The 12,968-nt window shown below is 43.3% G+C and overlaps 1 protein-coding gene across 1 annotated transcript in view; it reads left to right on the top strand.

Annotated features, from left to right (window-relative positions):
• The first annotated feature begins 3,535 nt into the window (after positions 1-3,535).
• Positions 3,536-12,968, top strand: part of LOC131592362 (plakophilin-2-like) — a 38,676-nt gene continuing 29,243 nt past the window's right edge. The window contains exons 1-2 of the mRNA XM_058863820.1: positions 3,536-3,903; positions 11,483-11,595. Of these exons, the coding sequence (XP_058719803.1) occupies positions 3,696-3,903; positions 11,483-11,595 (321 nt within the window). The 5' untranslated portion in view covers positions 3,536-3,695. The remainder of the gene's footprint in view (positions 3,904-11,482; positions 11,596-12,968) is intronic.

Genomic DNA, 12,968 nt, shown 5'->3' on the forward strand with positions numbered 1-12,968 from the left:
ATAAATATATAAAAATATAATTTACTTTAAATTATCCTCCAGGACCAAATAGGTGATCTTCTGCTTCTCTGCTTCCAAAAATTATGCCAGAATAAATAAATATATATATATATATATATATATATAAATTAAAAAATAAAAAAATACGTTTCCCAGGATTTAAAGCACGCAGTTAACCCTTTCCTGTGTGCTCTCCGAGCGTGCTTTGCCGGCTCTGCTGGCTCGGCCAGTTCCAGCACGGGGACACGCGGTGGCACTGTGGCCTGCCTCACCTGCCAGAGCTCCTCGGTTCCCTTTCCCCTGGCTGTATCCCGCAAATCCAACCACAGGGAAGAGCACACGTGTAGGGAAAAAAATAAATCCTGCTCTTCCTGACTTACATATAGCACCTTCAGGCACGGGATCCAAAATAAAAAGGGGGGTAGAAAACCAGAACCCTGAGTGAATACATCTTGTTAAAAAAAAAATGGTTTCCTGATCTGCTTGCCTGCATCAGACACTGGGCTGAAAGCAAATGTTTTTATTTGGTCTTTGACATCCCTTAATCAGCACTTGCATGGTAATTAATTCTCTTTTCCAAAAAATCTAATGAGCAAGCATGCATCACAAGTTGCAATCTTTTAGGGATAATCCTAGCTATGTTGCTTTCCATCTGCAAATGACACTGCTAAAGTATTTCACTCTCAAAAGACTTGGGGCTTTTTTTTTTTCCTTTCAGTTAAGATGGGATATTAATCCAAAATAAATCAACTTTAAGGAATTGCTGTTGATGGGACAATCAGTTACATGATACTTGTTTATTTTCTTCAGCTAAGAAAAAGCCTTAACTCATTTCTATCTCAGATCCTGGCTAAGCATCTTCTGAACTGCTGTGCAGGCAAAATTCTTTCTTTCTCATCTGTCCTCCCGCCCACAACTTTACAGTCAGCACTCCTGGTTACAAGGAGAAATCCATCTCAGAAATCTAACGAAAGATTTTAAAGCCAAGAGCAAATTGCTATTTCTTTTGCCACAGATCTCACAAGCACAAATGTGAGATGTACCTACTTGCTAAATAAAGTTAATAACAATTCAACAGAGGCAATGCCACTGTGACAAGAGCTTGTAAACCGCTATGTGGTGTCAGTGGCATCTGAGGACACCCTCTGCAAGAGTATTTTCTAAATATTAAATCCATTTCACGTGCATTTTTTTGGGTTAAACCAAATTGGTTTTGACTATAAAACTAACCAGAATGTGTGTTTGTGCTGGAGTTCGGGAATAGAGAAGAGGGCAGGGAAAAGGAGGAGGGGAGGAAATGTTTCACATTTTTTAGACTATTTCTAATCTCCTCACTCATACTGCCTGAGAATGAAGTATCTATTGTTTACTGGAAATGCTTTTGTGAATGTCTGCATGTCAGCAAAGGGGTCTAACATAGCTTCTGACATAGTTTACATTCCTCTCTAGCTGTGATGTGTCTTCCCCATTGTTTTTCCCTACCCTATCCTGTCCTTTTTTTTTTTTTTTTTTTTTTTTACCCTTGCACTTTTCTGTCACAATTATTTCCTGCCCATCCCAATTCTGCCAATATTCATCAGGAGTGTATATGACTGACTGATGACATGAACACAACTTTATTAACAGGTCCGGGTGCAAGTTACTCCTGTCCTACTGCACAAAAAAAAAAAAAAAAAAAAAAAAAAAAAGTGGGGAATGCCTGGAGAACCACTGTTATCTGGCCATTCTGCCACATACCTCCAATCCCCTCCTCCCCACAAATTCCTGCTCCTCTTTCCCAGCTGGCTCCCCCCTCCGCCCCACCATCTCCAACCTTCTTGCTCCGATACATAACTTTTCCCCATTTATAAGGAAAGGAGTGTGTCACTCATTTTCCCTCAACCAGTGAAACTGTTCTCATGTATCACTAGCATCACCTCTCCCGTGGGTGCCACATTAGAACAAAGGGGAGTGACTTTAAGTCAGTACAAGTGATGAGAAGGGCCAGAGCTCCCTCCCCCTTTTAGTGAACAAACAGGAGAGAGACAAACAGAGAGTAAAAAAATCAGGGCTAAAAGGATTCTGGACTCGTGTGGAGCCAGTTCTTCCTCCCCACCCTGGGTTTTGTGACAAGGTTCCCAGTTTCTTATGTTACAGTGTACCCTAAGCCAAGGATCACCCCAGTTTCTCCCCAGCCATCTGTACTCTCCCTGCTGTCTGAAATTCGGTAAAAAACAAGCTTCAACACCTCATTTGGTGTCCCGGCATGACTCTGAAATAGCAACACGTGAAGTTAAAAGCCACATTACGTTTAATTTGCTTTTAAAAATCAGCACATTCTCTACCTAGGTGTAGTTTGGTGGAATTTGTTGGTTTTTTTTTTAGATTGTGCAACCCTGGATCGCCTACTTCTTTTTCTAAAGCCTGCATTTTCCTGTCCCCAAAACACTGTACATTCCCTTGTTCCTCCTCCTTTCAACCCACCATGAGCAGAGGGTTTGAGCACTAACTCCGGTCCTGAGATCGTGTGAGAACTTCATCCTTCCCCAGCTGTACTTCAGGGGGCAAAACCGGCTCACAACAAAAACTCGGGTTTTTTCCAAGCTTTCCTTGAGCAATTCCCTCATCACCTCTCTACAACGAAACGGAGAGAAGGCGGCTGCAACTCATCTCTCTCCAGTCCCTTAGGGCAGCCTGGAAAAAACCCAGCCATCAGGAAAACCTCCCAAACCAGCAGCCCGATAACCACTCCCGCCTGAAAGTTCGGTCTTCACGGCACGGACCACAGCGCTCAGAGCATCTTCTATTTCCAGGCTGAAACTTAGGTGCAAAACGTGTAAACGTGTAAGAAAATAGAATTATCTTATATATACCGTGATGCAAAGCATCTATGAGGGACGGCACAGCGCATATCTATATGTTTAAAATGAGTTTAAAGTGTGTTTGCTCGCGGGGGAGGGAACCCGGTGTCCCGGCGGGTGCGACACAAACACAAACACACACACAAACACACACAAACACACACACAAACACACACACAAACACACACACAAACACACACACAAACGCACACACAAACGCACACACAAACACAAACACACACACAAACACAAACACACATACAAACACACACACAAACGCACACACAAACACACACACAAACACACACAAACGCACTATCGCGCCCCCGGGAGCTCAGCCCGGCCGTTCCGGGACTGCCCCGAAGGGAGGACGGGGACAGGCGGAGCTTCCCGGAGGCGGCGGCCGCTCTCCGCTGGGCTGGGCTGGGCTGAGCTGGGCTGGGCTGGGCTGGGCTGGGCTGGGCCGGGCTGGGCTGGGCTGGGCCGGGCTGAGCTGAGCTGAGCTGGGCCGGGCCGGGCTGGGCTGGGCTGGGCCGGGCTGGGCCGGGCTGGGCTGGGCCGGGCTGAGCTGAGCTGAGCTGAGCTGAGCTGGGCCGGGCCGGGCTGGGCTGGGCTGGGCTGGACTGAGCTGTGCGGTGCCGGGCAGCCCCGGCGGACCCTGAGCGCTCCCGGGGAGCGGAATAGCGGCTCGGTGCCGGGCCGGGAGGGGCGGGCCGGTCCCCGAGGGGCGGGCCGGGCCGGGAGGGGGCCGTGCCCGGTACCTGTGCGGCGGGCGGGGCGCGGCCCGGGCCCGGCGCTGGGGAAGCGGCGGAGGCGCAACAGGTCCGCGGAGCCGAGCCCAGCCCGGCCGTGCCCATGGCCGGCCGCGGGCCCGAGCAGGGCTACATCCGCACCGTGCTGGGCCAGCAGATCCTGGGCGAGCTGGACAGCTCCAGCCTGGCTTTGCCCTCCGAGGACCGGCTCAAACTCTCGGGAGATCGCGCCGGGGAGGAGAAGGCGCTGCGGATCCAGCGGCAGGTCCAGCAGACGCTGGCCAGGAAGAGCCGGGGCTCGCTGTACAATGGTGAGTGCCCTCCCCGAGCGCGATGCTCTGCGCTGGCGGCGGCAGCACGGCAAGGGACCGCGACCCCCGCTGGCCCCGTGTCCGCCGCTTCCCGGCCCTGCGCCCTGCCCACTGCTCGGGCAGAAAATCGTGGCTCTGCCGCCTTTTCTTTTACTCTCTTCCCACCGCCGGGAGTCGTAAGTTTCTCCCTGCCGAGCTCTGCCGTGACTCGGTGCGTGGCGGGGCCGCTGCCCGGGGGCGGAACCCAGCCGAAATTCTCCTGATGCAGCAGCCGCTTCATGTGCCTATTGTAATGCCTTTAGCTTTACCCACTGCTCCTGTCTGCGAAGCCAAATGGGAAGAAGCGTAGGAAAAGCTCTGCCTTATTTAACCGTGAAATTAAAATAAATAAATAAAAGTTTGGAAAAGTAACTCTAGGAAAGGCAGGAATGGGAAGCACAGGACGATAATGCTATCAGGCAGTATTTACCCAGTTCTTTGACATGCGTGGTACAAATTGACGTCAATCATCCCTCGCTCCCAAGATCTGGTGGCCAGAAGGCCGGACCCGTCGGGAAATCTGCAGCCACGCCTTGTGCCCCAAGCAGAGCCCGAGCACAGTGTCAGGCAGCCGCAGGGTGACCCCAGGTGCTGAGGGTTAAAGGCAAGGTGCTCCAAGGGTTTAGTCTTAACTATTCATGAAAACTTTATATGCCATGAAACTTTAATTTCGTTTTAAATGGGAAGATATGACTGGCTACATGCCCTGTTACTCCGTTGTCCTTAAAGAAACTGTCAACTTTCATTTGCTAAAAGCTGTCAAAAGTCTTTATAAACTTCACTCATCTGTCTTGTCAGGCAGACGAATATTTTCTTGTTCTTTGTCTGGCCTCTATTTCAAACAACAGCTCATGGCAAAAATGGACATATTCTGCTTGTAGAAATCAGTTGTACAAATCGCATTATGGGTGTGCAGCGTGCAGATAAACATGCATAAGCCTGTTATAAACCAATAAGCCAAGCCTTAGCTTGGCTGCTGCCATTCAAATACGGGTTCTAAACACTTTTAGAGTAGCTTAATTTCTTTTTCTCTCAGCAGAAAGCCTGCAAAAAGCTTTTTAAGCAGTAGTTTATAAATGATACGGTGTCATGAATGTGAGCTCAAGTCTCTAGACGATGCATAAAACACTATGAAAAACAGAGTTCCCGTGCTCTCAAGTCATCCTGGCTTCTCTGGAATACATTAACAGACCTAAAGTATTTGGGGATAGTTATCTTGGTTTGCTTTGTTTTTCTAAAGGTCAAGTATTTGATGCCCTTGCATTTCTGAGACACCAAAACTTTTAAACTTCAGGATAAGAGGTGGAAAATGACATGTCTGTAACACGTCTTGTTCATGCAGAAAATGAACTTTCCTTCTTTCATGGATGTTTCATACATATTTTTATGGGGAAGTTGCTGTACAATTTTTAGTCCCGCTGCAAAACTCAGAAAAAAAATAATCAAAACTGAAATGCATTCCATAAATTTATACATATGTATAATACATGTATATCTGTCTATATCCTGAATATATATAATGTCAATGTATAAAACCATAAATATATATATATAAAATCATAGTCAATCTTGCATTTAACATTTTGGCTCTCCTGAAAAATATACATATACTTGCATGTGTGTCCCAATGTGTTTTCTATAGAGATGTTCCAAGGGTGACTTTATGATGCTTGTTTCCCCAGTTGTCTGTTCTGTTTGTGCTGGACATTGAGTTCTGCACTTTTAAGGCTGGTTCTGAGGGGGAAGAGGGGAAAAGAAGAAGCTCAAAGTTTGTTTTCAGAACCTGCACTCACTGCCCCACATCCTTCTCCTGGACTGTGCTGTGTGCAGCACAGACAGACAGCAGGACAGAACTCTCCTTTGCTTTTAGTTTTTTGGGGTTTTTTAGCTAGCTGAGGCAGAGAAGTTCCCCAGACTGTGGTTTTTCTTTTCCTTGGAACTATTCAAACCTGCTCTGGATTGAAAACCCAGAAAAACATCTCATGCCTGTGGCCCACCAGGGGCTGGGATGCAGGAGAGACTCATAAGGGACTGAGTGAGCCGAGTTGCACCCCACAACAAGGACTTTCTGAATTTGCCATCTCTTCAGAACAGAGAGAGATTTTATTGTTTAATATTATTCAATTTTCATGCTTGTGAATACTTTGCTGGTTAAATAAACAGTTTTTTTTCTGGTTTTCTCCAAGAAAATCTTTTCCCAAACCAGGTGGGGGCTGCTTGAATTTGTTTTCTGCAGGTACCCCATTCAGAGGTTTCTTCCCAAATTTGCCCTAAACCAGGACAACACACTTGCTCAAAACTGGACCATGCTTTGAGAAACATTTGAATTCCGATGTGTAGGGAACTTTTTAAAAAAATGCCCTTTTTTACATGCAAAAGCATCCTTTTATGTGAATTATAGCCATTTTCTGGCTACAGTCATCAAGGTTCCTCCATTATTTGCAGTTGCAGGGGAGGATTACAAAGATTTAGAGGGAACAGGAGCTGTGATATAACTGTCCTGTCTGTAGGAGTGTTTCAGACTCTGCTCAGCAAGGTACTTAGCGCATACCTAACCACAGTGTTCACAAGCATGCCTAAAATTAGCCAAGCACATAACCACTGGGTATGAAAAATCAGTGGAAGGAAAGGTCTTGCCCAGTGTCATGGGTGCACACCCATTTTCTACTGACTGTGCTGGAAACTTTGAAGCCACAAGAAGCAGTTTCTCAGCCAGCATAATTTCTCCTTAGAGTTTCAAGTTAGAGGTGTCTGCTTAGCCTTCAGCACTACTTTTATATGGAAAAACTTGTTTTTTCCTCCTATCCCCATACTATTTCTCGTTTCATGCCCTTTTCTCCCTTTTGGGAGGTGTGTTTCTTTCTGATACAAGAAATTGGGTAATCTTCAGATTTGAGGATTCCACCTGCTGCCAAATGATCGAAGTTACGTATGTCCTCAACCCTTTTCAAGATGTTGCCAAGCCTTGTTAATAGCTTTTCAAGCAGTTCAACAACAGCTGCAACTTGTCCAGTTTATCCAATGTTGAGCCTTTATAAATTAAAGATTACACTGCCTTTACAAGTTTTGAACAACTAAAGCAGTCATATCAAATTTCTGGATGCTGTTTAAGGGTGGAAATACAATGGTAGGTAGTTCCACCTTACCAAAGTAAAAGTGGCATTTGGAATCACAGACTTTAATGATTGGTGCTTTGTTGCAGATGCTGTTTTTATTTTATGTACATTTTAGGAATCTTTTAAACTTCGTTCTGAGTCCACTTGCCTCTTGTTCCTTTTGGATTTTGATTGGTTTTTTAAGGCATCCTTATTAGATCTTCACTGTAAAAAATGAGGGCAGAATGGAGTAAAGTATCATACAAAACCAAAAGGCCTGATGAACTGCTGCCTGTGAGCTGATTCTTTTTCTAACAGGTTTTATAAACACAGTGTGTTTATAAAAAAACAAACAAAAAAATAAAAGCAGAATTCAATCTTATGTGATTTCCAAATAAACAGCATCAGATATAAGATGGTGAAAATCAGAGACTTATTTATTCCTCACATTTATTAATTTCTTAAATTCTTAGTATTTTCTTGTTAAAATTGCATTTAGGGACTCAGATGCTTTTCTGTCCTTAGCTTTCTATTTTGTAGTATGCTGGCATGTTAACTGTTTCATAATAATTTTCTGTTTCTATCTTTCTGGGATAAGGAAGTAGACAGAAATATCCATACTGACTTTCAATTTTTATTGGTTTTGTTACATTCCTCGCCTCTGCTTCCTGAGCCAGAAGAAATCTTTTTCTTAAATTGAAACCCTTGTGTAAATGTCCTAACCAACACAAAAGTGGACACAAAGTCTTAGAAAAACTCCTCTGGGACCAGGCATGTGCTGGCAGAGCGATGAAGGAGCACAATCAGAAGGAAGGCTCTTTGATGCAGAGATGAAGGGATTCAGGGATGGTTTTGATATGCCATTATTAAATGTCATCATCTCAGTCCATCCTGAGTGCTGAAGTGTGAAAAAAGGATGAAAAGGTGCCAGTCCAGGGGTGCTGAGGGTCCTGGTGGGGGAGGTGAGCAGGAGTGGACAGTGAACCCTCAGCAGGAGGGCACTCAGGGTGGGTGACAGCCCCTCAGTTCCTCTTAGACTGATGTGTGCAGGTGCAGCTACACTGATGACTGCACTGAGGGGTTCAAAGCCAAAATTTGGCTTTCATGGTGTCCATTCAAATGGAAAAGTGCTGGAAAAGACTGACAAGAGAGAGTTACCACTGTACATGATTTATTTGATATCTCCTTAGTGATAGATATCTCTGTCTCCTCAGTGGAGATAATTGTCTTTTTTCATCTCCCAGATATCTTAGAGATGCCTGTTGTCATTGTTGTTTTTGAGAGCAAAGCAAGCATTAGGTTGGTCTGTCTGCAGCCATAGGCAGTGATTTTTGGGGAGAAATTCCCAAGGCCTCAGGAGGTGTTGGGCTTGTCACATGCAGGGGAACAAAAGGGCCTTGAGAGGAGCCTCTGTGGAGACAGACGGGATTTCTGCTCAGTCATCTGTACAGCCTGCTGCCTCCTGATACTGTAATTATTGTTTCCTGGTCTCAGAATTTTCTTGTAACCGCTGCAGTATCAGTGACTTCTGCACAGCTTTTGTTTCAGGCGAGGAGAAGAGCGGAGGGGTTGGGTTTTCCCCCTGCACTGACCACATCCAAGGTGTTCCTCAGCTGCTGCAGTTCATACTGACAGCAGAGAGGGCAATGATAAGCAGTTCCACTCAGCTGCCCACACATGGGTGTCTGCTGCTGGCTGAGATGCCTGAGTGGTCCAAAATACCCTTCTGGGCTGACAGACATGATGCAGGGCCTGCAGCAAACCCATTTTTTTCCTGACTGGCTGCTGGAAATCAAGTGTGGTGTCGTATGGCCTCTCACAGTGTTCATCCCCTGTGGATGAGTGAATCATGTGCTTATTTCCTGAGGAGAGAGTTTCTGCGAGACTTGAAACTCTGAGAGTCATAGTCAGAAAGTATTAGTCCTAATAGTAAATGAGAACATAATATAAATTTTAAAAGTAATGATTCATGTTTTTTTTTTTTAAATCAAACAACATGCAGTGCTCTGGGTGTGTAAGGTTTTTGTAGAACAGTGAAAATAAACTGAAAGAAGCCTTGCTGGCACAGGCAAGTTCTGATCAGTCACCTCTTCTGCGCCTCTCATAGCTGTTGGAAAGGCACAGCATTTCAGTTCCCCCTTTTTCCTTTAACACACTGACTTTTGGCACAAGTAACCAGCATGCAGTAAAAAGGCATGCCTTTTATGTCTGCCTAATAAATCTAGAGGTAAAAGGCCAGCAAAATAATTTACTGGTGTGAAAACAGCAAGCAAGGGATAACTGCAAAGTGACATGCCATAGGCTGACATATACTCTGTTTGTCTCTGAGACAGAAAAATTTTTACTGATGGATAATTTCATAGGAAGACTGAAGGTGGAAAAAGGAGACTGTTTGAAAGACAATGGTACAACTTTTGATTGACTGTATTTTGGTTTTACGAGGAGGGAACTGTTAGGTATTTAGATTATCCTCAACCAGTTAATGGATTGCCGTGTTATTTTTAATTTATCCTCACTTTTGGATTTTTATTTTTAATAAAGACGAGCTTAGAGTTACCTAAAATATACAAAAATTACTTGCTGAAAGGGCTTTTATGCCGTAAGTAGATAACGGAGAATATTTTCTCACTAAGTACAGTCAACAGGAGAAAAAAATACAAGCTGTAAAAAACCATAAATTTATGGGTATTTCTATTTCGAGATTTATTATATAAAAGTCCTTTAATATGAAGCAATGAAGAAAGTGAATCTTTAAAAAGCCAGGACTGAGCTGAGATGGACTTTTACTGGGCACCTGAAATGGTACATTGCTGTGGGAATTGCATGTCACAAATGAGACATCCATATAAATTTGTAGATTTGGGATGTTGGTGCACATTTCTGAGAATTTTTTGCAGTATAAGAGAGCAGTTTCCTCTTGTATCTTTCTCATGTACTCAGGTAATCCTTGGGCTATGGTAACGTTGTAATGTGAGGAAGGAATTATTACAATCCAAATCATGAATTTGACCAAGCTGCACCATTCCATTCTCATGATATGAAGTTACTGTGAATGCGTCCTAACAAATCACCTCATTCGTGTTTAAATCTGCCAAAATCAGAGAATTGGAAAGTAGGATTATACTAGCAAAATAATTGCAGTTTATGATTGAATTAGGCCTCAAATTATCACAGTCTGCCATGGGATACACAAATTTGGTCTTCAGCAGTTTGGGCAAGTCAGTGATTTGTTCTTTAGATTTCTGTTCTGTAGTATCTCAGGTAATATTTAATATTTTGAAAAGTGATGGCCTGTTAACTTCTTTATCTACCACTGTTGCCTGTTCAGCCTGGTTCAGACTGATTTGAGGTCTTGCTTTCAACCCCTATTTCACCGCTTTAGACCTGTGTTAATTATATTCCTATACTCAGAGCCTCATAGTAACATGGAATCTCATAAATAATTACTTCATTAATATCTTTTGCTTTTGAAAGTTTCGTTACTAGAAGCAGTCCTTTTTCTAAAATGCATTCTATTAGTGAAAAAATAGAACGGCCTGAAGGTTTTGTTGGCCTGTTTGGGGTTTTAATGGAAGAAATAATCACAATGTGCTGCTCTATTTTCAGAGCTGGTTCGTGGAAAAAAGGAATCAGAGCAGATAAACTCTGGATCTTTGACATTATTTGTAGGATTAGTGAACCTTTCAGGTGCAGGTTTGAAGTGTCACTGGACAACCCAACTTCACGGCGCCACGAGCCATAGTTTGTTTGCAGACTCTTTGTGCTGTTCGGGTAGAGCAGGGAGAAGATTAGTGAGGCATTATTTGCTCCAGTACATTGTCATTAAATTAGCACCTGAGGGAGAAGAAACAGCAGGGTTTGAGGCAGACAGCTGTGAAATAAAGGGTCTGTACTCAGTGTGTGCTGTTTGTTTACAGCTGTACATGGTGAAATCTGCATCCAGGGTGCACAGTAGCAAATACAGACATCAACCCGTGTTTCTCAGCTCCCATCTACAGCTGCAGTATTTTCCTCTCTTGTGTACTTTGCATGTCACAGTCAGCCAGTGTAAACCATGCATTTATAGGTTTGCATGTACATTCAAAGTGGTTACAGTGAAAAATAAGTGTTCTTAGTTCAGTGACGCTGTTTCTCAGCATTTAATCAGCTTCTCATCTGGGACATTTAAAATATCAGCTTGCTTTGCTGAAACCTTTTTCATAGCTGCACGAGTCACAAGACTCCTAAAAGCTAAAAATTAAGTAAAGTATACAGGGAACTGAAAAAAAAAAAAAATGGCTTGTATCCTCTGGAAAATGCAAATATCCCTCCATCATTTTACTCTTCAATTTTCAGCTTATATAAATGTCAGTGCTGACTGCTACCTTTTGCTAGTACTGTGTATCATCCTCTGTAACAATGCCATGTTTTGGTAAGACCTTACTGACATCAGTCTTTGGTTCCAGGCAGCCTGCACCGTGCATCCAGTGTACCAGAGCGTGTCTACAACATGGGGATCACTGAGAATGATTTTGCACCAAGGTCTCCCTATGGTTTCTCATATTACCAGGCAAACCAGGTGAGCAAAGGAAGACAATGAATAGAAATAAATACAGTATCACACACATAATTTATTTATTTTGTTGCCACAAATAATTGCATTTAGATGGTGTTACAATGCTTGTTTGCTTGTTTATTTTCTTCTTAAAACCTGATTTTTAGAAAATGAGGGTTTTACAATGAAATCTCTTCATGTTCTCCCTTGCTTCCACTGACTTCAGAGCCCAGTAGCCAGATTCAAGTCAGTCATACAGATGGGCTGTTTGCAGTCCTCTTTGGTTTGTGAGAATTGGCATCAGGTTAGAAAATGAAAAATTGCATTTACACTACACTAAGGCAAACACTGTAAGAACTTCATCCCTCCCACCAGACAGCAGCTCAGTCAGCACATCTGTATCTCAGAATTAAGCATCCAAAACCAAAGGAAAAGAGATTGCTTTGGTTTCACAAATACTTACACTTTCACAAGATAGAATGGTTCCTTTTTTAAATGGTTCCTTTATTCAAACCACTCCTGTTGTAACCTGTTTTATCATTACAAGAATTCCAGCAGTACAGTCCTTGCAATACAATGGTGTTTCTAAGCCATCTAATCATAAATTCTCTTGTTATTCTGACCAGCTTTTCTTGGGGTCATGGCCTGAATGCTGAGATAAATTATTGGTTTTCTGCAGGGTTTGTGACACAGCTCATAGCTGGTGTGAACCTGTTTGAAGGAGTGACTGGGAAAGCATTCCAGCTCAATAGCAAAGCTCCTGCATGATCAGTTTAGTAAACTGAAAGCAGTTTGGCTTGAGAGCAGAAACGTGTGTGGTAAATAACTGTATAAAGGGGGCAATTCTTTCCTAATTTTAGATTACTCAAGAAAAAACACATCTTTTTTTGTCATTCAAAGAAATAGCCCAGCTTTGGAACAGTCAGTGAAGCATGATGATGCTTCTGTATGGGGAGAGATAGAAGCATTTACCTAAACACATTTCCTTCTCTGCCCTCCCACCCTCTACTCTCAGCTGTTCTGAAGTCCATAATATTTGAAATGAATCCATTCCTTCCAGAGAGACCAGCAAAAAGAAAACTGGAGGTGACATAGGAATCACAAGAAAATAATAGTTTACCAGGCAGGGGGTGGGAGGAAAAGAGAGACTTAGGCGTCCTGTACCACAAGGTCTGGTACTTGACAATAACATTAATTATCCCCAAACAACAGGTAAAGCATAACTTCTGACAATAAATAGATATATCCAATGATCTTTGCCTGAGCCTGCTAGTTTATCTAACCTTTACTCCTTTTGTGAGTTAGCTATCACCCTCAGGATCTCCTCAACAGTGAAATTAAGGGAATTCAGTCTGGCATCTATCTGCTAAGCACTGTTCTTTCAATTCATAGCTTGT

The sequence above is a fragment of the Poecile atricapillus genome, chromosome W, assembly GCF_030490865.1.
Source record: "Poecile atricapillus isolate bPoeAtr1 chromosome W, bPoeAtr1.hap1, whole genome shotgun sequence".
NCBI classification, from domain to species: domain Eukaryota; kingdom Metazoa; phylum Chordata; class Aves; order Passeriformes; family Paridae; genus Poecile; species Poecile atricapillus.